Raw genomic sequence first — 26442 nt, 5'->3', positions numbered from 1 at the left:
GGGGGGGGGGCTCTTCATATACGGAATAATTTTGTTCGTTTTGAGTTTTTATGTTGGTTCTTATTTTCAGTCAGAAAACTTTTTTGTGTTTATTATTCAATTGGAACAAGGATCTACTGCGTCTTGGGGCATATCTCAAAAAATGGATATGACTTCTTAGACGTGTAGTTTCTATTAATATTTAATTTTAATGATCTATTTACTACAATTCAGATAATGACAAGGAGGATTATGTTAAAGGATATATTTAAAGAATCCAAAAAATGACAGTTTAGCTTTTTCAATTTTGGGACTTTTTAAGTCTTAACCACCTCAAAATCTTTTTTTTTTTTTTTTTTTTGAAAACTAGTTTTTCAGGGTAGCAGAAAAAATCCTTTTAATTTATAGCACGTTTAGGTATAAGAATATTTGAAGTTTTTCCTAACTTTCTTTACTCCATTATGTTATTCATGATAGACCTGTCCTGCAAATGATAAAGAGAAGAAAAATGCAAGAGAGCCTGCCAATTAGATCTATTCTTAGAGCATGATATCATAACTTAGAGCAGTTGATTATTAGAATCAATGTAAGGACAATACTTTGAAACTTTGGTGCCTCATAAACGAAAATAAAACAGAAGCTCAAAAGCATTATCTTTCTAATTGCTGTTTCCTGTATTAATGTTCAAATACTGATTTTTTATTTGTTTAATGACTGATGATTCATGTAAATTACATCCAGTAATATAATTTATTTTAAATTTTTTGAATCTTACGATTTTTATTGTCCCTCCTTATTTTAGATAACATATCCTCCCATTCGATTTTTTAAAATTGAACTTTTATTCAGAAGATCTTTGACTGGAAATTCTTTTCAGGTTTTTTTTTTTTTGCTGATTTAATGCATCAAATCAACAAAAATTATTTTCTAAATACAATAAATCCAATTCACAAACAGTTTGGGGGGAGTCCATATTATTGTCGAAGGCGTTTTTTATTTGGCCTTTCAACTATGTTGAACAAAATTGCTATCCTAAGATCTTTACCAGGTTACTTTGGGGGATAAGGTGCTTGGGAGGGGAGCTATCTACCCTCCAATCTTTTCGTAACTTTAAAAAGACACGAGAAGTTTTAATTTCAGTTTGAAAGAGTCCTCCTCTGATATTCGAAGACCATTGGTTCGATACGATTGCACATGGTGTAAAAACAAAAAACTCGCATCTGCGATCTTTCATCCTGCAAAAAATACACAAACTTGATATTCTGCAGAGGAGAGCTTGAAATCACTGGAAGTAGCCTTCTCTGATACGTTGAATTAATGGTATTATTTTATTAAAATCGCTTTATTTTTGGGGTTGTTTCCCCATTTTTCAAAAATCATGCCAATTTCTTTAGATTCTTAGTTTTTGATGCGTAGCCTTAAACTTGCTGATTTTTATATATTTGGAAACAGCGATAAAAAGTCAATTTTGGTGTACCTATTGGTGTCAAAATACCAGTTTTTAGATTTTCTGTCACTATTGAGCCACATCAGTTCTTATGCTCAGTTCATTGCCATGATTTCACTGATTTCTTTATGTTCAACATTACCGTAGAGTTCCTAATAATCCTTCATCATATCATATGTATATATGTTTTTTTTTCAGTTACTCATCTGGTTGTGCCCCCTCACTTGTTTTTCCATTTCAAAACACATTGTGAAATTGGAGTGGGTCATGTTTTTTTGGGCAGTATGTGTACCAGCATGGCTTCAAAAGTATTGGTTGAATAAGTCTTTAAGGACTTCGAAATGTTTGAGAGTCTGCAGAAATTTGATAGACCGTGCAACCGTAAGTGTTTTCTATCTGATAAAATATTGTTTTTTCAATCATGTAACAGTTATTTTCGAAAATAATGTGGCCACAGCTTTGATCGTTGCTAATTTTCAAGCAGTTTGTGGTACTGAATTTCAAAATTTTAAGAACGCGTTTGTCATGTTTTTATTTAAAATAAAATTTAATAGCTGAAGAATATTATATTAACAATGGTCCTTTTGCCATCTTGTCTGCCAAAAGTTACTATAAATCAGTAGAACCTAAGAGATTCTGCAATCAGTTGATTATACCAAGAAGATGAATAAATTGTCAATTTCTTAACTATTTGTGTCTGCCGAAGTTTGATCCTACAAGTTTCAAGGTTTTAAAAAAAATTCTATGGAGCAATATCAGGAAAACTTGAAAAATCCAAACCCTTTGATCTGCGTTTAATTGTTAGCCACATGGATAGCCAATTTTTTTGACTTGTTTTTATAATCAGCAGAAAATTAATTTGAGATAATTTACCTGGTTTGAATTCTTCAACCCACAGGACTTTTGCTTTATGAACTGCGTACCTTCAGGAAAAAACATTATTGCAAACATATGTCCGAAGGAATAAAAAAAATGTCAAGTTTTGTCAGATATAAGAGAAATGAAGTATAGTTTATTGCGAAAATAAAACATATAGCTCAACCCAAAGCTAATATTTATAAGAAGTAACAGGTTTGAAGAATACTTCTGTTTATAAAAGCTGTTTTTAGAGAGAAAAGATTCGAAAGTAAGCATAGAGAGATTTCTCTTATTATGTACTTCACAAACCCGTAGAGGGTCCTGTATCTTTCACAAGGTTTGAAAATTAAAACTTTCAAAATTTTATGCTAAATCAAATCGCCCTTATATATTTAGAACTAAAAAAAAGGAAGAATTGTATTGGATGCAACAAAACTGTTCAAGGAACTATGGAATAAATGCTAGAAAATTCTGTATTGCTTCTCTTCAACCCAAGACAGAAAAATAAGATAGCAATTTAGCTTGACAATTACTAATTTGAGTCTTTTTTAACTCTTTGTTATAAATCTGGAAAATGTAAAAATTGCAAGTTGGGTCTTATAAACTTTTATTGTCTGGATTTTTTTTCATTATTTTAAGTTTCAAGTTATTACGAATCATGTTACATAAGAATTTTTATCTCTTTTGTTAGTTTTCCCATATATATATACTAGCTGTTGGGGTGGCGCTTTGCGCCACCCCAAAACCTAGTTGGAGAGGCGCTTCGCGCCCCCCCAAGCCCCCCCCCGAGCGCGTAAGTCGTTACGCGCCATTGTAGTTGTGTCCCTGTGTCCCACATTTGAATATAGATAGATTTATATATGTGTTTCAAACTACGTAAAAATTGCGAATATACAACATTCTTGGCTTTCCCATTGTCTGTGCATATACAAAGCCGTATGTACTAATAATGACGTCATATGCAAACGCTCTTTTTACAAACAAACAAACATGCATACACACAACTCGTTTTTATATAGATAGATAGATAGATAGACACAATACAAATTAACTGCGTAAAACTTGCGAATATACAACATTCTTCGCTGTCCAATTGTCGCTGCATATAAATAGATTGTCAGGTTTACCGACCCTCGAACATGCAACGTACAATTGTCCATGGAAAAAACAATCAGTATTAAGATCTATACCACATTTTTCTAATGATTGACCTTGAGCTTTGTTAATGGTGATTGCAAATGCTAATCGAATTGGGAATTGCAATCTTTTAAATTGAAAAGGTAGATCTGTTGGAATCATGGGAATGCGAGGAATAAGAACAGCCACACCCTCAAAAGGCCCTGTCAAGATTGTGACCTCTATTAGGTTTTCCATTGTTTTTTTTACAGCAAGTCGCGTGCCATTGCAAAGCTTTGGTGGGTTGATATTTCTTAAAAGTATTATTGGTACGCCTATTTTTAGTTGTAGCACGTGTGGTGGAAACCCTGAAAGATCCACGGAATTTAAAAATTCAGATGGATAATTAACCGCTTCATTTGGTTCCAAAACTGTGTCGACTGACTTGTAAAGGACTGCCTGGTCTCGAATCTTGGTCAAAACAATATTGTTGATTTCGTGGACGTCTATATTTTTGGGTGCAAGAATCGCTCTTTCACTTAGCCATTTATTATTTTTATAAATGTTTAGAATATTCGGAAATACTTTTTCAATCAATTCATTTTTGGACGTCACTAAATTACATATTTCAGCAGGTAGTTGTATACGTCCTGAAATTGAGTCTACTGGGAGCTTTCCGTTTCCAATTGCCAGCAATTGATCTGAAAATGTTTGATCAGAGTCATCGTTTTGCAATCGGACACACATATTTGTAGTTAATTTTAATGTTTTTACGTGTGCCCATAAATTAGAATTTTTCAGGCAAGCATTCATTTCGTCTGCAGGAGTTGATCTAGGTATTATAGGTAACGTTTGCCAGAAATCTCCCGCAAGCAATATTAATGTGCTGCCAAAGGGTTTCGACTTCCCTCGCAAATCTTTCAAGCATTAATCCAGAGCCTCGAGCGATTTTTTGTGTGCCATTGTGCACTCATCCCAAATAATAAGTTTGCATTGCTGCAATACTTTACCCATCCCAGATGATTTGGAAATATTGCACGTGGGAGTATCTGTAGAATGCAAATTCAGAGGCGATTTCAAAGTGGAATGAGCAGTTTTTCCACCAGACAGCAACGTTGCGGCTATTCCGGACGACGCAATTGCCAACGCTATATCATTTTTTGATCGAATTGATGCCAGAATCAGTTTTATCACAAACCTTTTACCAGTTCCTCCTGGCGCATCCAAAAAGAAAATTTCTCCAACGTTGTTATTGACACAATGCATCATCGTATCATAAATGTCTTTGTGTTCCAACGTTAACTTGGAAATGTTATTTTGTACATACGACAATAGATCACTCGTACTGTAACTTTGCTCACGATCCAATTCTACACATGTCGAAACAGCAGCGATAAGGTTAGGTGAAGGCATTCCCAAATCCTGAAGAGGTTTGTTTGCCATACGTACGCACAAATCTTTTAAAATAACTAAAGTGTAGTTATAAATTCATTCATGTTGATTGGGGTGAACGGTGTAGAGTCTTCCTATCGTGGTATCTTTGAAGATGGTAGGTTGGCCGTCGACTGACTTAACCTGTTTTCGACGTTCAAATACTTTATTTTTAGTATTCCATGTGTTATACGAAGGCACTTCAGTATACAGCAGTTTTTTTGCAAAAGAATCATTTTTGCAAAGCGAAAAGAAACCGGCTAACTTTGTATCCGGTGGATTCAGGACTCTTTGTTGCACGTTCGTTTCCGAGAAATAAACACGTTGACCATTCTGTAAATGTACCCCTAAGTGAACAACAGCTGGACTACGTTCATGTATCGGAAATGAAAGAATTCGCCAAACAGCTTCATTACTGCTTATGTATCTTCCAGCCTGGTATTGTACGATTTCGTCGATATCTTTGATTTCGGGCTGCAAGCCAAAAACTGCCATGTCACAGTCTTTGTTGACGTATTGAGATATATTTTCTGATTTGTTTCAAAAAACGCTTAGATTCTGACATAGTTCCAGTAAGGAAAGTCTTCAATGGCTCTGGTCGTGCAACCAATAGAGGAAATTTAACTTTTCCTGAGGCGCAACACATTCCCATTGTTTCACCATTGAATTTCAAGGTCTTGCAATAGGGACAAATTTTAGACATAGTCCCGATTTGAACACATCTACTCAAGCTATAATCATCGACTGGGCTGCACCTGAATGCCAGGCGATAACTTTCAGGTTGCTCTGATTCCTCGGGTCGCTTTCTTTTCTTGCTTTCTCTATCAGCAGCAAGCCTGATTTTTTGCTGTTCTTGTGATTCCTCGGCACGTCTTCTTTTTTCACTTTCTCTTTTAGCAGCATGTCTGGTTTCATGTTACTCTGGTAGTTCCTCGGCACGCCTTCTTTTTTCACTTTCTCTTTTAGCAGCAAGTCTGCTTTCGCGTTGCTCTGGTAGGTCCTCGGCACGCTTTCTGTTCTTTCTTTCTCTATCAGCCTCAAGCCTGTTTCCTTTCTGTTCTTTTGATTCCTCGGCACACTTTCTTTTCTGACTTTCTCTATCAGCAGCAAGTTTTTGGCATAGACTCTTTGAGCATCTTCCTCGGCTGTTACCATTGTAAGTTCATCAGTCATTTTAAAGTTAAACATTAATAGATTTCTACGTGAACGCATGTCTTAAATATCTTTAATGACGTCACCGTCATAACAAAAATGACGACAACTAACTTCATGACGTCAGTCAACACATACACATGACGTCACCTGACAGACACTTCCACAGACTTATTTATATATATATATATATATAATATATATATATATATATTTTCTTTTTAGTTTTTTTGTAGTTTTTACCTTTTTTAGTTTTTTTCTTCTTTTGTATTAATGCTAAAGCCAAGGTTCAAACCTGGAGCCTCTCGGACCTAGAACCTGAAACATAACGCTTTACCAACTCAGCTACTTCGGCTTGAATACATTCGTTTTGAGCAGCTTCCTCGGGTGTTGCCATTGTAGGTTCTTCAGTCATCTTACAATTAGAAATTTCTCTTTCAACGGTCTTCTTACAATTAAAAATTTGTCTTTGAACGATATTCTTAAATACCTGTGTCCTGGTCGTCATTTATATTCCCTGTGTCCCGGTCGTCATTTGTGTCCCAGTATCCCAGTCTGTAATTTCTCTTTGAGTGTCCCGGTCGTTATTTATATTCCCTCTGTCCCGGTCGTCATTTGTGTCCCGGTCTGTAATTTCTCTTTGAGCGTTTTTTTCTTTTTAGTATTTTTTAGTTTTTTACATTTTTTCTTTTTTCAGTTTTCTTTTTCTTCTTTATTTTTCAGCTTCACTATGAAATACATATCGCCGAACCTTTGTTTTTTTAACTAAAATCTGGTAGGCATTAATGACCTTATCCAAGTCAAAATCCCAAACCCAATCACCATCGCTATCATTTTCAGTTTTGGTATGTTTTGACTCTCGCTGTCCAGGTGGATCTTCATCTAACTGCGCGGTTTTGCGTTCTTTAGCCTCAAGCCTGTTTCCTTGCTGTTCTTTTGATTCCTCGGCACGCTTTCTTTTCTGACTTTCTCTATCAGCAGCAAGTTTTTTGGCATAGACTCTTTGAGCATCTTCATCGGCTTTTGCCATTGTAAGTTCATCAGTCATTTTAAACTTAAACATTAATAGATTTCTACGTGAACATATATGTCTTAAATATCTTTAATGACGTCACCGTCATAGCAAAAATGACGACAACTAACTTCATGACGTCAGTCGACACAGAAACATGACGTCACCTGACAGACAGACACACAGACAGACAACTTATTTTTATATATATAGATACTAGCTGTTGGGGTGGCGCTTCGCGCCACCCCAACACCCAGTTGGTGGGGGCGCTTCGTGCCCCCCAAGCCCCCCAGTGCGCGTAAGTCGTTACGCGCCATATTAGTTACGCGCCATTGTAGTTGTGTCCCTATGTCCCACCTGTGAATATAGATAGATATATATATATATATATATATATATATATATATATATATATATATATATATATATATATATATATATATATATATATATATATATATATATATATATATATATGTTTTTAACTACGTAAAACTTGCGAATATACAACATTCTTTGCTGTCCCAATGTCTTTGCATATAAATAGATTGTCAGGTTTACCGACTCTTGAACATGCAACATATAATGGTCAATGGGAAAACAATCCGTATTCAGATCTATACCTCATGATTCTAATGATTGCCCTTGAGCTTTGTTGATGGTGATTGCTAATCGACCATTCCCTGAGTCGCCATCGTCATTTATATATCCCCCTGTGCACCCCGGCGTCCCCTTTGTAGTTATGTCCCTGTGTCCCGGTCGTCATTTATATTCCCTGTGTCCCGGTCGTCATTTGTGTCCCGGTGTCCCAGTCTCTGATTTCTCTTTGAGTGTCCCGGGCGTCATTTATATTCCTTGTGTCCCGGTGTCCCGGTCGTCATTTATATCCCCCTTTGCCCCCCAGCGTCTCCGTTGTAGTTGTGTCATTTATATTCCTTGTGTCCCGGTCGTCATCCCGGTATACATTCGTTTTTGAAGTGGTATATGATGAAATAAATTTTTAATTTTTCCCCTTTTTTTCCTTTTAGTTTTTTTTATTGGTTTTGACCTTTTTTTAGGTTTTTCAGTTTTTTTCTTTTTTCTTTTTAGTTTTTTTGATGTTTTTATCTTTTTAGTTTTTTTATTTTTATTTATATTTTTTTAGTTTTCTTTTTCTCCTTTATTTTTCAGTTTTTTTCCTTGTTTTAGTTTTTTTTTCTTTTTTGTTCTTTTAGTTTTTACCTTTTTTAGTTTTTTTTAGTTTTTTAGATGAAATTTTTTTTAGTTTTATTTCTTTTTTTCTTTTTAGTTTTTTATTGGTTTTTACCTTTTTTTTAGCTTTTTTAGTTTTTTTTCGTTTTTCTTTTTACTTTTTTTTTAGTTTTTATCTTTTTTATTTTTTTTTATTTTTATTCTTAATTTTTTTTATTAGTTTTTAGTTTTTTTTGTAGTTTTTGCCTTTTTTAGTTTTTTCAGTTTTTTTTAGTTTTTAGATTTTTACCTTTTTTAGCCTAACTAGGATTTGAACCTGGGACCTTCATTCTCCGTTCTGACACCCTCTCTCACCGAGTGACTACTCCAGCATGTTCATTTTGGTGTTTTAAATGGTATATTATTAACCAAATTAATATGTTTTACAATATACTAAGCATCGTCATAACAAAAATGACGACAACTAATTTCATGACGTCAGTCAACACAGAAATTAAGTTCTGAAATTAAGTCATGAAATTAGTTGCCGTCATTTTTGCTTTGACGGTGACGTCATTCAAGTTATATAAGACATATGTTCACGTAGAAATCTATTAATGTTTAAGTTTACAATGACTGATGAAGATGCTCAAAGAGTCTATGCCAAAAAACTTGCTGCTGATAGAGAAAGTCAGAAAAGAAAGCGTGCCGAGGAACTATCAGCAGCAAGTTTTTTGGCATAGACTCTTTGAGCATCTTCATCAGTCATTGTAAACTTAAACATTAATAGATTTCTACGTGAACATATGTCTTATATAACTTGAATGACGTCACCGTCAAAGCAAAAATGACGACAACTAATTTCATGACGTCAGCCGACACAGAAACATGACGTCACCTGACAACTAATTTCATGACGTCAGCCGAGACAGAAACATGACGTCACCTGATCCACAGATCCACAGACAGACAACTTATTTTTATATATATACTAGTTGGTGGGGGCGCTTCGCGCCCCCCCCCCAAGCCCCCCCGCGCGCGTAAGTCGTTACGCGCCATAATAGTTACGCGCCATTGTAGTTGTGTCCCTATGTCCCACCTGTGAATATAGATAGATATATATATATGGTTTTAACTACGTAAAACTTGCGAATATACAACATTCTTTGCTGTCCCATTGTCTTTGCATATAAATAGATTGTCAGGTTTACCGACTCTTGAACATGCAACATATAATGGTCCATGGGAAAACAATCTGTATTCAGATCTATACCTCATGATTCTAATGATTGCCCTTGAGCTTTGTTGATGGTTATTGCTAATCGACCATTCCATGTCCCGGTGTCCCGGTCGTCATTTACATCCCCCTGTTTCCCCCGGTGTCCCCGTTGTAGTTGTGTCCCGGTCGTCATTTATATTCCCTGTGTCCCGGTCGTCATTTGTATCCCGGTGTCCCGGTCTGTATATACATTCGTTTTTTAGTTTTGTTTTTCTCCTTTATTTTTTTCCTTTTTTTTTCTTTTTTAGCTTATTTAGATTTTTAGATTTTTTAGTTTTTTTATTAGTTTTTAGTTTTTTTTTTCTTTTTAGTTTTTTTGTCCCGGTCGTCATTTATATCCCCCTGTTTCCCCCGGTGTCCCCGTTGTAGTTGTGTCCCTGTGTCCCGGTCGTCATTTATATTCCCTGTGTCCCGGTCGTCATTTGTATCCCGGTGTACCGGTCTGTATATACATTCGTTTTTTAGTTTTGTTCTTCTCCTTTATTTTTTTCCTTTTTTTTCTTTTTTAGTTTATTTAGATTTTTAGATTTTTTAGTTTTTTTATTAGTTTTTAGTTTTTTTTTCTTTTTAGTTTTTTTGTAGTTTTTACCTTCTTTTTAGTTTTGTTAATTTTTTTTTTTACTTATGTCCTGGTCGTCATTTATACTCCCTGTGTCCCGGTGCTTTGTTGATTGCTAATCGAACATTCCTTTTGTCCTGGTCGCTTTCTCTTTGAGTGTCGTCATTTATTTTTTTCTTTTTTAGTTCTTTTAGTTTTTACCTTTTTTAGTTTTTTTTAGTTTTTTAGATGAAAATTTTTTTTAGTTTTTTCCTTTTTTTCTTTTTAGTTTTTTATTGGTTTTTACCTTTATGTTAGCTTATTTTTCAGTTTTTTCCTTTTTTTTTAGTTTTTTTTTATTTTTTTTTTTTTTTAGTTTTTTACCTTTTTTTAGTTTTTTTAGTTTTTTTAGTTTTTTTAGTTTTTTAGCTTTTTTACTTTTTTTATTAGTTTTTAGTTTTTTTGTAGTTTTTGCCTTTTTTAGTTTTTTCAGTTTTTTTTTTTAGTTTTTTATTGGTTTTTACCTTTTTTAGCTTATTTTTCAGTTTTTTCCTTTTGTTTAGTTGTTTTTAGTTTTTAGTTTTTTTAGTTTTTTACCTTTTTTTAGTTTTTTTAGTTTTTTTAGTTTTTTAGCTTTTTTATTTTTTTTATTAGTTTTTAGTTTTTTTGCAGTTTTTGCCTTTTTTTAGTTTTTTTAGTTTTTTAGCTTTTTTATAAGTTTTTAGTTTTTTTTGTAGTTTTTGCCTTTTTTTAGTTTTTTTAGTTTTTTAGCTTTTTTATTTTTTTTATTAGTTTTTAGTTTTTTTTTGTAGTTTTTGCCTTTTTTTAGTTTTTTCAGTTTTGACGTCACCTGATCCAGTTTTTTCAGGTGACGTCACCTGATCCACGATCCACAGATCCACAGACAACTTATTTTTATATATATAGATAGTTTTTTTTTTTTTTACTTATGTCCTGGTCGTCATTTATACTCCCTGTGTCCCGGTGCTTTGTTGATTGCTAATCGAACATTCCTTTTGTCCTGGTCGCTTTCTCTTTGAGTGTCGTCATTTATTAGTTTTTTCCTTTTTTTCTTTTTAGTTTTTTATTGGTTTTTACCTTTATTTTAGCTTATTTTTCAGTTTTTTCCTTTTTTTGTATTTAATTTTTTTTGTATTTTTTATTTTTTTAGTTTTTTACCTTTTTTTAGTTTTTTTAGTTTTTTTAGTTTTTTAGCTTTTTTACTTTTTTTATTAGTTTTTAGTTTTTTTTTGTAGTTTTTGCCTTTTTTTAGTTTTTTCAGTTTTTTTTTTAGTTTTTTATTGGTTTTTACCTTTATAGTTTTTTTAGTTTTTTAGCTTTTTTATTTTTTTTATTAGTTTTTAGTTTTTTTTGTAGTTTTTGCCTTTTTTTAGTTTTTTCAGTTTTGACGTCACCTGATCCAGTTTTTTCAGGTGACGTCACCTGATCCACACATCCACAGACAGACAACTTATTTTTATATATATAGATATATATATATATATATATATATATATATATATATATATATATATATATATATATATATATATATATATATATATATATATATATATATATATATATGTCAGAGGGGTTAATACCAAGTGCCATAAAAACGAAAAACGATAAGAAATTAAATAAAAAAATATTTTCAACCGGAGCAACATTAAAATTTTAAACGAACAGATATTATACGGGAGATTACCTCCTCCTCAATACCTTGCTCTTTACGCTAGAGTTTGCCTTTTGTCCCAATTCTTTAGGAACGGTTCCTGAAACGCAATTAGAATAAGAAGCATTTTTTAAAGTACTAAAACCTTTAGCGTGAAAAACTAGGTATTGAGGAGGGAGCAACACCCCTCATATATGGAATAATTTCTCTTCGTTTCAAGTTTTAATGTTGCTTCTTACTTTCAGTTGAAAAAACTTGTTCTTTTAAATTAAATTAAGAGTCCGTGTTATAGTCAGAATTTCAGTCTAATTCTTCAATGGAACGCACGGGAAGGATGGGGTCAACATTTCTCTCCCTAAGAGGTATCCCGCCTATGCCCCTGGCGTCCCCGTTGTAGTTGTGTCCCTGTGTCCCGGTCGTGATTTGTGTCCGGGTGTCCCAGTCTGTAATTTCTCTTTGAGGTTCCCAGTCGTTATTTATATTCCCTGTGTCCCGGTCGTCATATATATATATATATATATATATATATATATATATATATATATATATATATATATATATATATATATATATATATGTGTGTGTGTGTGTGTGTGTGTGTTTTTAACTACGTAAAACATGCGTATATACAATATTCTTCGCTGTCCCATTGTCTATTCATATAAATAGATTGTCAGGTTTACTGACTCTTGAACATGCAACATATAATTGTCCATGGGGAAAACAATCCGTATTCAGATCTATACCTCGTTATTCTAATGATGTGTCCCTGTGTCTCGGTCGTCATTTATGTTCCCTGTGTTCCGGTTGTCATTTGTGTCCCGGTGTCCCAGTTTTTAATTTCTCTTTGAGTGTCCCGTTCGTCATTTATATTCCCTGTGTCCCGGTGTCCCGGTCGTCATTTGTGTCCCGGTGTCCCGGTCTGTAATTTCTATTCGAACAATCCCTGTGTCCCGGTCGTCATTTATATATCCCGCCTATGCCCCTGGCGTCCCCGTTGTAGTTGTGTCCCTGTGTCCCGGTCGTGATTTGTGTCCGGGTGTCCCAGTCTGTAATTTCTCTTTGAGGTTCCCAGTCGTTATTTATATTCCCTGTGTCCCGGTCGTCATATATATATATATATATATATATATATATATATATATATATATATATATATATATATATATATATATATATATATATATATATATATATATATACTAGCTGTTGGGGAGGCGCTTCGCGCCCCCCCAAGCCCCCCCGCACGCGTAAGTCGTTACGCGCCATATTAGTTACGCGCCATTGTAGTTGTGTCCCTGTGTCCCACCTGTGAATATAGATAGATTTATATATGTTTTTCAAACTACGTAAAAATTGCGAATATACAACATTCTTGGCTTTCCCATTGTCTGTCCATATACAAAGCCGTATGTACTAATAATGACGTCATATGCAAACGCTCTTTTTACAAACAAACAAACATGCATACACACAACTCGTTTTTATATAGATAGATAGATAGATAGATACAATACAAATTAACTACGTAAAACTTGTGAATATACAACAGTCTTCGCTGTCCCATTGTCTGTGCGTATAAATAGATTGTCAGGTTTACCGACCCTCAAAGATGCAACATACAATTGTACATTGGTAAAGAAATCTGTATTAAGATCTATAACGCATTTTTCTAGTGATTGCCCTTGAGCTTTGTTGATGGTGGTTGCAAATGCTAATCGAATTGGGAATTGCAATCTTTTAAATTGAAAAAGCAGATCCGTTGGAATCATGGGAATGCGAGGAATAAGAACAGCCTCACCCTTATAAGGCCCTGTCAAGATTGTGGCCTCTATTAAGTTTTCCATTGTTTTTTTACGGCAAGTCGCGTGCCAATGCAAAGCTTTGGTGGGTTGATATTTCTTAAAAAGTATTATTGGTACGCCTATTTTTAGTTGTAGCACGTGTGGTGGAAACCCTGAAGGATCTATGGAATTTAAAAATTCAGATGGATAATTAACCGCTTCATTTGGTTCCAAAATACAAATTAACTGCGTAAAACTTGCGAATATACAACATTCTTCGCTGTCCAATTGTCGCTGCATATAAATAGATTGTCAGGTTTACCGACCCTCGAACATGCAACGTACAATTGTCCATGGGAAAAACAATCAGTATTAAGATCTATACCACATTTTTCTAATGATTGACCTTGAGCTTTGTTAATGGTGATTGCAAATGCTAATCGAATTGGGAATTGCAATCTTTTAAATTGAAAAGGCAGATCCGTTGGAATCATGGGAATGCGAGGAATAAGAACAGTCTCACCCTCAAAAGGCCCTGTCAAGATTGTGGCCTCTATTAGGTTTTCCATTGTTTTTTTTACGGCAAGTCGAGTGCCATTGCAAAGCTTTGGTGGGTTTATATTTCTTAAAAGTATTATTGGTACGCCTATTTTTAGTTGTAGCACGTGTGGTGGAAACCCTGAAAGATCTATGGAATTTAAAAATTCAGATGGATAATTAACCGCTTCATTTGGTTCCAAAACTGTGTCGACTGACTTGTAAAGGACTGCCTGGTCTCGAATCTTGGTCAAAACAATATTGTTGATTTCGTGGACGTCTATATTTTTGGGTGCGAGAATCGCTCTTTCACTTAGCCATTTATTATTTTTATAATTTTTTAGAATATTCGGAAATACTTTTTCAATCAATTCATTTTTGGACGTCACTAAATTACAGAAATCAGCAGGTAGTTGTATACGTCCTGAAACTGAGTCTACTGGGAGCTTTCCGTTTCCCATTGCCAGCTATTGATCTGAAAATGTTTGACCGGAGTCATCGTTTTGCAATCGGACACGCATATTTGTAGTTAATTTTAATGTTTTTACGTGTGCCCATAAATTAGAATTTTTCAGGCAAGCATTCATTTCGTCTGCAGGAGTTGATCTAGGTATTATAGGTAATGTTTGCCTGAAATCTCCCGCAAGCAATATTAATGTGCTGCCAAAGGGTTTCGACTTCCCTCGCAAATCTTTCAAGCATTGATCCAGAGCCTCGAGCGATTTTTTGTGTGCCATTGTGCACTCATCCCAAATAATAAGTTTGCATTGCTGCAATACTTTACCCATCCCAGATGATTTGGAAATATTGCACGTGGGAGTTTCTGTAGAATGTAAGTTCAGAGGCAATTTCAAAGCGGAATGAGCAGTTCTTCCACCAGGCAGCAATGTTGCGGCTATTCCGGACGACGCAATTGCCAACGCTATATCATTTTTTGATCGAATTGATTCCAGAATCAGTTTTATCACAAACGTTTTACCAGTACCTCCTGGCGCATCCAAAAAGAAAATTTCTCCAACGTTGTTATCGACACAATGCATTATCGTATCATAAATGTCCTTTTGTTCCGACGTTAACTTGGAAATGTTATTTTGTACATACGACAATAGATCACTCGTACTGTAAATTTGTTCACGATCCAATTCTACACATGTCGAAACAGCAGCGATACGGTTAGGTGAAGGCATTCCCAAATCCTGAAGAGGTTTGTTTGCCATACGTACGCACAAATCTTCTATAACAACTAAAGTGTAGTTATAAATTTCTGATGTAAAATCAAAAGTCATATCTGACGTCTCTAACTGTTTTCGATGGAGTATATCTTCGGACATTTTTGACTTATATTTTTCCCATAACTCTGTAGGAGCTGATGGAGAGCAAGTTGTGAAAATGATGCCAAACAATGCACGAATTTGACTTGGGGTTGACGTTTCGCACGCGTCATTGATGCAGTTATCCCAGTGTTGGTCATTCTCCAATAAATTCAGAGCTTGGCATGCACTACGGTAAGTGTCATGTATAGTACCATTTACAGTCCTCAAATACTCAAAGGATGTCGGACCAGGTACGTTCATCAAAAGCAGGCGTAGAAAGAAGCATTCATGTTGATTGGGGTGAACGGTGTAGAGTCTTTCTATCGTGGTATCTTTGAAGATGGTAGGTTGGCCGTCGACTGACTTACCCTGTTTTCGACGTTCAAATACTTTATTTTTAGTATTCCACGTGTAATACGAAGGCACTTCAGTATACAGCAGTTTTTTTGCAAAAGAATCATTTTTGCAAAGAAAAAAAAAAGCTGTTAATGTTGTATCCGGTGGATTCAGGACTCTTTGTTGCACGTTGGTTTCCGTGAAATAAACACGTTGACCATTCTGTAAATGTACCGCTAAGTGAATAACAGCTGGAATACGTTCATGTATCAGAAATGAAAGAATTCACCAAACAGCTTCATTAATTCTTATGTATCTTCCAGCCTGATATTGTACGATTTCATCGAAATCTTTGATTTCGGGCTGCAAGCCAAATACTGCCATGTCACTGCCTTTGTTGACGTATTTACATATGTATTTGATTGCCTTTACGGAGTTACAGTATTCAACGTTTATGTGTGCATTAAATGTTTTTGATAATAATGGGGAATATGGAACAACCCACTGGTTATCTACTTCGATGGTGGTACCGTTACGCTTCTTTATTATTGCTGTTTTACCGCCATCTTCAGTAGATCTTCTTCTATATTGTGGGTAACCATCATTGCCAGTAATTATGTTTGATACTAAAAGTCGAGGATATTGCTTTGTGCACCTTCCTTTGGCCATGCATGGTGAATTTTCGTTCAGTGCACCGCAAGGTCCATGTATCATATTTTTTACAATAATAGCATGTAACCCCTTATCGACATTTTTATCAGGTATTTCAGCGGAAATCACATCATCAATTTCGTTCGAAGTAATTTTTTTATGTAGCCAGATTAGTATATGTGCGTGTGGCAAACCTCGTTTTTGCCATTCCACTGAGTACATCCAGCATCGCACTGACCCAAACACTTCAAGTTTTACAATGTAGTTTATCAGTGATTTCAACTTTTGCCGGAAGACACGGGCCGTAATGTCATGCCTATGAACCGCCGATTGTCCTTGAAGTAAAAGCTGCAGTATCTCGTCCCAAGATTGATTACATGTAAATGTAATAAATAAATCTGGACGACCATAGAGACGAACATACGCAATAGCATCTTGAGCATATTCATGCATATGACGGGGACTGCCAGCATATGACGAAGGTAAAATTGTTAATCTTCCAACGTTTCTGGTATTACCGTCATTTATAACTGCATCTCGCAAATGAATGTATTTTTCAGAGCGGAGCTTGGTCTGATTCAGGCGGATATATAGCAAACGTTCTGATTCAATTTTAGCATACATATCAACGACGAATTGGTGAAACAATTCACGGCATTTTAAAATATAATTTTCTTCATCCTGCCGAATCATTAGTCTATAGGAATAATAATGCATTGCACTGCATTTCTTATTCATTTCTTTGTTAGTGGCTGGATTCATCAATTTAATATTAAAGTGATAGCCGTCGGCTCCATCCCAAAAAATGATAGGATATTGTAGGGCATCGTAGCATCGATGAGTTTCAGCAATTCTTAACAACTGAGCGTTTCGCTTATGAAGAATAATATCTCGAGGTAAAAACTGATCACTGACCATAACGATTGCCACTTCGTCGATAGTTGGAGCATTGTATCTACGCACATGTTGGCCAGGAGGCGTTTTGTCAGCGGAAATAACAATTTTATGCGTATCAGTAGGCATCAAATCGATGGCTGTTTTGAACAGACGCACTAAATTATTATTTTCGTGGAAAAGAACTTTCAGGTTGCTCTGATTCCTCGGCACGCTTTCTTTTCTTACTTTCTCTATCAGCAGCAAGCCTGATTTCTTGCTGTTCTTGTGATTCCTTTTCACGCTTTCTTTTCTTACTTTCTCTATCAGCAGCAAGCCTGATTTCTTGCTGTTCTTGTAATTCCTCGGCACGCCTTCTTTTTTCACTTTCTCTTTTAGCAGCATGTCTGCTTCCGCGTTGCTCTGGTAGTTCCTCGGCACGCTTTCTGTTCTTTCTTTCTCTATCAGCCTCAAGCCTGTTTCCTTGCTGTTCTTTTGATTCCTCGGCACGCTTTCTGTTCTTTCTTTCTCTATCAGCCTCAAGCCTGTTTCCTTGCTGTTCTTTTGATTCCCCGGCACGCCTTCTTTTTTCACTTTCTCTTGTAGCAGCAAGTCTGCTTTCGCGTTGCTCTGGTAGTTCCTCGGCACGCTTTCTTTTCTGACTTTCTCTATCAGCAACAAGTTTTTTGGCATAGACTCTTTGAGCATCTTCATCGGCTTTTGCCATGGTAAGTTCATCAGTCATTGTAAACTTAAACATTAATAGATTTCTACGTGAACATATGTCTTAAATATCTTGAATGACGTCACCGTCAAAGCAAAAATGACGACAACTAATTTCATGACGTCAGTCAACACAGAAACATGACGTCACCTGATCCACAGACAGACACACAGACAGACAACTTATTTTTATATATATAGATATACAGAGGCGCAATTTGGGCCAAACCTTGGGGTGGACATGAACTCAATTTTGGGCCCCCAACTTTCACATAAGAAAAAAAATGAGAGTTTTGGCAGCACACCGATTGAATATTCTAAGTAAAAACTCATTTTCGGCACCCGTGTGTTGCATGAAAATGTACTGTAACCCAAAAGTAAAACAGTTCAAAATAGGGATGATACCTTTTTATTGACAGTGAAATATAAAATTGTTTAACTGGATATTTCGAACAAATATACAGTGTTCATCATCAGCAGTAAAACTCGAGTTTTACTGCTGATGATGAACACTGTATATGTGTTCGAAATATCCAGTTAAATAATTTTATATTTCACTGTCAATAAAAAGGTATCATCCCTATTTTGAACTGTTTTACTTTCGTCATGGAAAGGCAGCGTGGTCTTCGAAGTTATCTACGTACTGTAGCCCAATGTCGAACTCAGCCACACTGACCTCTAAGATTAATCATAACATCAAAGATCATAATCAACAAGGTTAAGTGATTAAACTGCATGTGGAAAATTCAACCAGACTAAAGGCTGGCCCTCCTCAGCGAGAAACTTTCTTATTTAAGTAAACAATACTTCAGTGAAAGTAATAGGTGTGCAGTAATCTTAAATCAATTGGAGAGAATGGATTATGTTGAACATAATAGATTATCATGGCTGGCAAAGGGCCCTTTGTGGTGGAAGCTTGGGCCCCCCTGAAGAATCTGGGGTGGGCATTTGCCCACCCCTGGCCCCCCCCAAATGGCGCCTCTGGGCTCACCTGAATGTTCTTTTTCTTTTCCACCATGTAGACATTATATGATTTTTCTTTGTTTACTGTTAATAACAAAATGGCTATCTCAAAACCTTAATTGAATACATTTCAGGAAAAGAGTATGTCAGTGAAGGGGGGGGGGCTAATTGCGCTCAATCACTTTTGACTCTTAAAAGGGAACTAGAACTACACATTTCCAATCAAATGTGCCTCTTCTAAATTTCACTTGACCACCCTTTTTTGATTTTATATACCATCTTCAGATTAGGCCAGCATTTTAAAGGTTTTATTATTACCCCACCCCAGAAAAAATCCTTTGAAAGTGGCTGCTTATGATAGATTTGCATCTTATAACGATCTCTTTTTGACTAACTCTGTTAATTGATTTTTTTTTTCAGGACTATATCCTCGTTAAACTGATCGCAGCTACCAGATGGACAGAGAGAATGCTGTTAATGTTGAGGCATGATGATGATGATGAGACAATGAATGTTGTTCCATTCTTCCCATATTGGGTAAATAATAATTTACAAGTTTGAGTTGTTGAATTAATGTTAGAATAAAACGTATTTACTCTATGTGAACTATTTTTCATTGCAAAAATGAAAGCTCTGTTCCCTAACTGTTCACTATACCTACTCTTCCATGTTCCCTTCTTGAGTTAGGTGGTAAGAGTTACTGATCTTGATCGTTCATACCTTTAAGTACTAGACTATGGCACACATTTTCAGTGGTTACCCTAGAAAGGGTAATTCAACCCGTTTTGTCGGAAGTGATAAAATATTACAAGAATAGAGTGGTCTTCATTCTTTGGTTAATTCTTATGTAAGTGTTTTCAGGCTGCTTCTATTCAAAACTATTCCTCCGCCCTCTAAAAAACAATAACTTTTCCGTATGTCTTATATGTATGAAAATTTGCAAAACTTTCCAGTCCCCACTTACATCTCATTGTTACAGCAATAGCTACAAACTAGCTCAAAGAAAAAAAAGGCTCATAATAGCCAAGAGCTTAAGAAAACGCTTAGAAAAATCTCTCTTGTAGGATAATTTGACGTTAATGCTGATTCAGGAATGATTGATATTATTTACATTCATCTTAATAATATAAGATGATTTAAATGGGGTCGAATTAGATGGGGATACAGTGAATTAGATAGGGAATTAGATGGGTAGAGTGCAAGTTTCTGATTTTCTAATGTTTGAAATGGGAGCAGTTATAATCTTTCTAGCTACAACATGATTGAATTGATAATTAACTACTATAAATTCACTCGCTTTAGATTCCTTTAAAAGTATAGAATAATCCTTAACTTACAAAGTGGTTCTTTGCTTAGTTATTAGGTACGAAATGGATAAAAGCGTATGAAAAAGTTAAAAGGAAAAATTCGTTAGAATTTTCTTTAAAAAATATTTTGTGAGAAAAAAAAATTTACTCTGTTCCTTTTTTTATTGATATTAATTCAAAAAGAAATTCCACAAAACATGGTTTTCAGTAAAAAAAAAAGAACGATTATCAAGACGACAACATAATTTGAGCTTTACTGAAACAAAAAACAAACGACCGTGGATACTGATATTTATTCTTTAAGGCTCTAATAATTTTATTTTTATTACAATAAAAAGAGGAAACATTTAAAACGTATTTTGTTTTCAGTTAAGCGCAAATTTTTCTCTGGTCTTGAGAAGGCAGGGGCTTATCAGCCCTACCCCTGTTAATATTTGCTCGTTCTGAGTTTGACTTGGCTTTTATTGTAACATTTGTTTGTTTTGAATTTCTTTTATTTATTGATAGTGATTTGTGGTAGTTTTACGCTGGAAAGATTATTTGAATTTATTTCTGCTCATTTTTGGCCTAATAGAAAATTTCACTTTTTTGAAAAACTTGTTTTGTGGAAAAAGTTTTTTTTTTATTAATTTATGTTCGTATTTTATTGTCTTAGTCTTTCAGTTTTTCGGTTTTTGGTTTTTTATATAAGAATCCATAGGTTGGCTCGCTATTTCTATGTCAGAGAAACTTTTTAGACAATGTTTAATCTTGACACAAATAGTATTTTTAATTTAAATCTATACCACCTCAAGTTGACCAAACAATACAACTTGATATCATTCCCAAAAAATTCTATCTATGGTATTTTACAACCTGTATACACTTATGCTCTTTATTTATTTAAATTGTAGGAGCAGAAGTATTAATTCTAATAGCCAAAAAAAGTTTAAACTTAATACCCTCAGTTGCTCTCAGTATATTGCTGAAGTAACTTAATGGCAATCACTAACACAATGCCTGGAGTGGTACTGTCTATGATATTGCTTATATGTCCTTTTGAAAACCTGCATGCATACAGTTTTCTCGTTTAATAGAAATTCCCCCTAAACTGTCCAGTGTAGCAAATGTAGTGGTGGTATTAAAAATGTGTGCATAGTGCCTCTTGGCTAGTCCAAATACCCCCAACTGACCTTTAAAGGTCTAACTTACTAAATTTGCTATGTATAATGTAAATTGTTCTTGAGATTTTGCTGTGTCATCTTTTTGAAAGTCCACATTCACATTGTTTCTTTCGATTAAGTTCAACGTCCACCTAAATATTATTTTAAAGCTTCAGCTTAGTAACCAGAGTTTGTGTAGCAGCAGTAGTTCTAGCAGTATTAGTAGCAGGTTGTGCATAGCGCCTTCTTTTATCTTCAACATCCCCTTCAATACATATTTAATACCCTCAGTTTTGATAGCAGTGGTATTGGTAGTAGCAGTAGAATTAATTGTAATACCCTAAGCTTTATTGGCAGTAATAATTACAGCCTAATAACTAAGAAGTAATAATAATGGTAAGTTCAACATCTTTAGGTTTGTTCAACATCCCTCACAAAAGTCCTGTTAGTTCCAACTACACAACAAACTGTTTCTAAGATATTGCTGTTACACCCTTTTGACAGCCTGCAAACAGTCGGTGTGTTGTGATTCAGTTCACCTTCACCCCTCAAAATTCCCAGAAAATTTCAGCTGCACACCCTTAGACATAGTTGTAATAGCAGTCAGAGTAGTAGTATTGACATTAATGGTAATAGTATTAATAGTAATAATGGTAGTACTAGTTTCAACATTAATATTACTATATTGCCTATTGATCAGTAGAACATCCCCTCATCAAGTCTTGGAAGTTTCAACTCCATACAATTAGCCAATGCTATGAAATTGCTCATATGTCCATTTCATGACCTGCATATTCATATATCTCTTGAAACTTTCATCTCATTGCTCTAAGCCTTACAAGTAGTTACAATAGAAATAGTAGTAGTAGTATTTGTAGCAGTAATACAGTACTAGCAGTAGTGTGCAAATAATGCCTATTGGTCGGATGATCTTACCCTAGAAGCATTCTTTGAAAGTTCCAAATTAATTCAAAACCAATTCTTGAGATGTTTTTTTTTATAATGTGCATGCACATATCGCCTTTTGATTTAATTTGAATATTCCTTCAATGTTGTAAATGGAGCAGTGTGGTATCAGTAGTGATAGTAGTTGTAGTAGAGTTAGTAGGATGGAAATATCTCCTTTTTGGTCATCTCCCTTATCATATCCTGAATTTTACAAATTAAAATGCTCTATTTTTTCTGGAGTTACGCCCTTTTTACAATCATTACACATAGCGGGTTTAGATTTAATTTAACAATCCCGTCAGCATTCTCTAAAAGGCTCACCTGAATGCCCTTTGTCTTCTTCGAAAGTAAAGTTCAAACAAGCACACGAATATTGTATGTAAACAATGAACGAATTGCTTAACTTAACCCCAGTCCTTGTCCTCAGGACTGAGGGGAGGTTGACATCCCCTAAGAGATAATTTTTGAACCTTTCAACAATAGTGAACAAAAAAGGTTACTTAAAACTTTTATCGGATGTGTTTTAGGGAATGATAGGCTTGGAGGACGCTGATTGCCCTACATTCATTCCGACGACTCTTAGAAAAGGGCACAAAGACTTCCTACTTCCAGTCAGATGAGCTCCATCAGATCCAAAGCTCATTTAACCACCTGATCTATAATAATCTTACAATACTTACACCTGGGCTCTGGGGTTTTGTGTTCATCATGTAGACATTATATGATTTTTTTTTTACTGTTAATAACAAAATGGCTATCTCAAAACGTTAATTGAATACATTTCAGGAAAAGAGTATGTCAGTGAAGGGGGGGGGGGGTAGTTGCTCTCAATCACTTTTGACTCTTAAAAGGGAACTAGAACTACACATTTCCAATCAAATGTGCCTCTTCTAAATTTCACTTCACCACCCATTTTTGATTAAAAATACCATCTTCAGATCAGGCCAGCATTAAGGATCTGCAGATCGAAGATCGGGGAGATCAAACCAACAAAGAAATTGAATTTTACCGAATATTTGAGGCTTTAATAGGGATAAAAAAATACTGCCCACACAGACAATTTAGCCAACGAGATTAAGAGTGATTATTTTAATATATGCAAAAGAGTGTCTTAATTTCATTGGTTCAAATTTGTAAGGATTTCCGTAAGATGTTCACATTGTGTGAAAATAATGCTTATAATGAGTATAATGCTTATAATGCATGTAACAAGAAGCAGTGGCTATTGATGTAAAATAAATATTAAATTATTATCTCCCCAATAAAAGGCCCCCAAAGCAGTCATTTTACTTTTAGTGCATATTAAAACGGAATAAAAATAAACGGACTTTAGATTATCCTACGTTAAGGTAGATGACGTTGGTTTTTTATTTCTTTTCTTTTAGATCAACTTCAATTTTGACTCTGATTGTCTCCCATACTCTTCTCTCACTTATGTTAATATGTGTTCGTTTTAAGTTTGGTACGTTTTAAGTTATTCTTTAATTGTAAGGCTTGAAGACTATGCAAAGACATCTTGCTGAAATTATTTGCTTTGAAGGGGCAATTGGGGGAGTTTAAGGTTTTGAAACACCCTCTTAAGTTTTTTTTTAAATGGTGGCTTTTCCTCTATTCCTGAAAAATTACTTAAAAAGCATGGCAACTTTCTGGCATTTGTCCTTCCGTTCTCTAAAGGTGGTCTGAATCAACCTCCCCCCAAAAAAAAATGTTTTTCTAATCATGAAAATTCGCATAATCAATCAGATGTTCCTTAAGGCAGGGGGAGGGTCTAAAAGGGACTTTTGCAGGGGAATTGCCGGGGCCGAGCCAGCCAAAATCCCAAATTTTCCTGAATTACTGGGTACTTTCAGTGGGTACGTATACTATAATAAAATTTTAAAAGTTTTATTGTTACCCCCACCCCAGAAAAAATCCTTTGAAACTGGCTGCTTATGGTAGATTTTGACTAACTCTGTTAATTGATTTTTGACTAACTCTGTTAATTGATTTTTGACTAACTCTGTTAATTGATTTTTTTTCAGGACCGTTTCCTCATTATTCTGATCGAACTTATCAGATGGATAGAGAGAATGCTGTTCATGTTGAGACATGGAACAATGAATGCTGAACCAATGAATAATTTACAAGTTTGAGTTGTTGAAGTTAATGTTAGAATAAAACGTATTTACTCTGTGTGAACTATTTTTCATTGCAAAAATGAAAGCTCTGTTCCCTAACTGTTCACTATACCTACTCTTCCCTGTTCCCTTCTTGAGTTAGGTGGTAAGAGTTACTGATCTTGATTGTTCATACCTTTAAGTACTAGACTATGGCACACATTTTCAGTGGTTACCCTAGAAAGGGTAATTCAACCCGTTTTGTCGGAAGTGATAAAATATTACAAGAATAGAGTGGTCTTCATTCGTTGGTTAATTCTTATGTAAGTGTTTTTAGGCTGCTTCTATTCAAAACTATTCCTCCGCCCTCTAAAAAACAATAATTTTTCCGTATGTCTTATATGTATGAAAATTTGCAAAACTTTCCAGTCCCCACTTACATCTCATTGTTACAGCAATAGCTACAAACTAGCTCAAAGAAAAAAAAAGGCTCATAATAGCCAAGAGCTTCAAAACACGCTTAAAAAATCTCTCTCTTGTAGAATAATTTGACGTTAATGCTGATTCAGGAATGATCGATATTATTTATATTCATCTTAATAATATAAGCTGATTTAATTGGGGTTGAATTAGATGGGGATACAACTGAACAAAGGTTCAGTTGGGTTCCTCTCATCCACTGTGGTTATACCCATGTCTCACATAGCTAGTTCACATAAGGACAAATTAGAAAAAACAAGAGCTAAGAGCTCATATGGCACTTGTGACGAGGCAATAAGAGCCAAGAGCTCATATGGTATGAGCTCTAACAAAATCCAAAGAATCAATAGATTATTTAAAACGAAAATCAGAGGCTTAATGCCGGTCAGGATTTAAAATAAGAGCTCTGAGTCACGATGTCCTTCTAAATATCAAAATTCATTTAGATCCGATCACCCACTCGTAAGATATAAATACCAAAGATCTGAGTTTGAGGTCCTGAGGTCTGAGTAAGAGATCTGAGTTACGAGGTCCTTCTAAATATAAAGTTTCATGAAGATCCGATCACTCCTTCGTAAGTTAAATATGCGTCATTTTTTCTAATTTTTCAGAAATACCCCCCTAACTACCCCAAAGAGAGTGGATCCGTTCCGGTTATGTCAGTCATGTATCTAGGACTTGTGCTTATTTTTCCCACTAAGTTTCATCCCGATCCTTCCACTCTAAGTGTTTTCCAAGTTTTAGGTTTCCGCCTCCCAACTCCCTCCCTCCTCCAATGTCACCAGATCTGGTCAGGAGTTAAAGTAAGAGCTCTGAGAAACGATATCCTCCTTCTAAATATCAAATTTCATTGTGATCCGATCACCCGTTCGTAAGTTAAAAGTACCTCATTTTTTCAATTTTTTCCGAATTAACGGGCCCCCCACTCCCCACTCCAGATGGTCAAATCGGGAAAACGACTATTTTCCAATTTAATATGGTCCGGTCTCCGATACGCCAATTTCATCGTCCTAGCTTACCTGGAAGTGCCTAAAGTAGCAAAATCGGGACCGACAGAATTTGCGATTGCTACATGTCAAAATCAGGTAAGGCCTTTTGTTTTACTACTTTATGAAAGGTTTCAATTCTATTCTTTTTTAATTGTAGCCTGAGATCTACCTACACTTCCATCACGCTCTCTCCAATTAATTTTTGTTGAAGCCCAATTATTTAGTATTGTACAGTAAAATTAAATATTCAAAACCTTGACTAAGTAATTAAAAATTCTGATTACTAATCCAATAAGCTACCTCCTAGGCCTATACGACCCCTTTTTCTGTACAAAAAACCTTATATGCATGTGTGTATATATTTATTTATAACCCATCATACAAAATAACGAAGAGATGGAGTACACTGAGAAAAAAAAAGGAAAAAAGAAGAAAGAAACAACATGTCGTAATTACATTCTAAAAACAAACAAAAATTATTCTACGTCAAACAAGAGCTAAGAGCTCATATGGCACTTGTGACGAGGCAATAAGAGCCAAGAGCTCATATGGTATGAGCTCTAACAAAATCCTAAGAATCAATAGATTATTTAAAACGAAAATCAGAGGCTTAATGCCGGTCAGGATTTAAAATAAGAGCTCT

At 35.0% G+C, this 26442-nt stretch overlaps 1 protein-coding gene across 1 annotated transcript in view; it reads left to right on the top strand.

Annotated features, from left to right (window-relative positions):
- Nucleotides 1–24396, top strand: part of LOC136024625 (uncharacterized) — a 69630-nt gene extending 45234 nt beyond the window's left edge. The window contains exons 4-6 of the mRNA XM_065700055.1: nucleotides 1625–1807; nucleotides 19258–19374; nucleotides 24256–24396. Coding sequence (XP_065556127.1) covers nucleotides 1625–1807; nucleotides 19258–19374; nucleotides 24256–24366 — 411 coding nt within the window. The 3' untranslated portion in view covers nucleotides 24367–24396. The remainder of the gene's footprint in view (nucleotides 1–1624; nucleotides 1808–19257; nucleotides 19375–24255) is intronic.
- Nucleotides 24397–26442: the final 2046 nt, after the last annotated feature.

The sequence above is a fragment of the Artemia franciscana genome, chromosome 3 (genome assembly GCF_032884065.1).
Source record: "Artemia franciscana chromosome 3, ASM3288406v1, whole genome shotgun sequence".
Lineage (NCBI taxonomy): Eukaryota > Metazoa > Arthropoda > Branchiopoda > Anostraca > Artemiidae > Artemia > Artemia franciscana.
The sequence above is the reverse complement of the archived record's forward strand: the minus strand, read 5'-3'. Positions and strand labels throughout refer to the sequence as shown.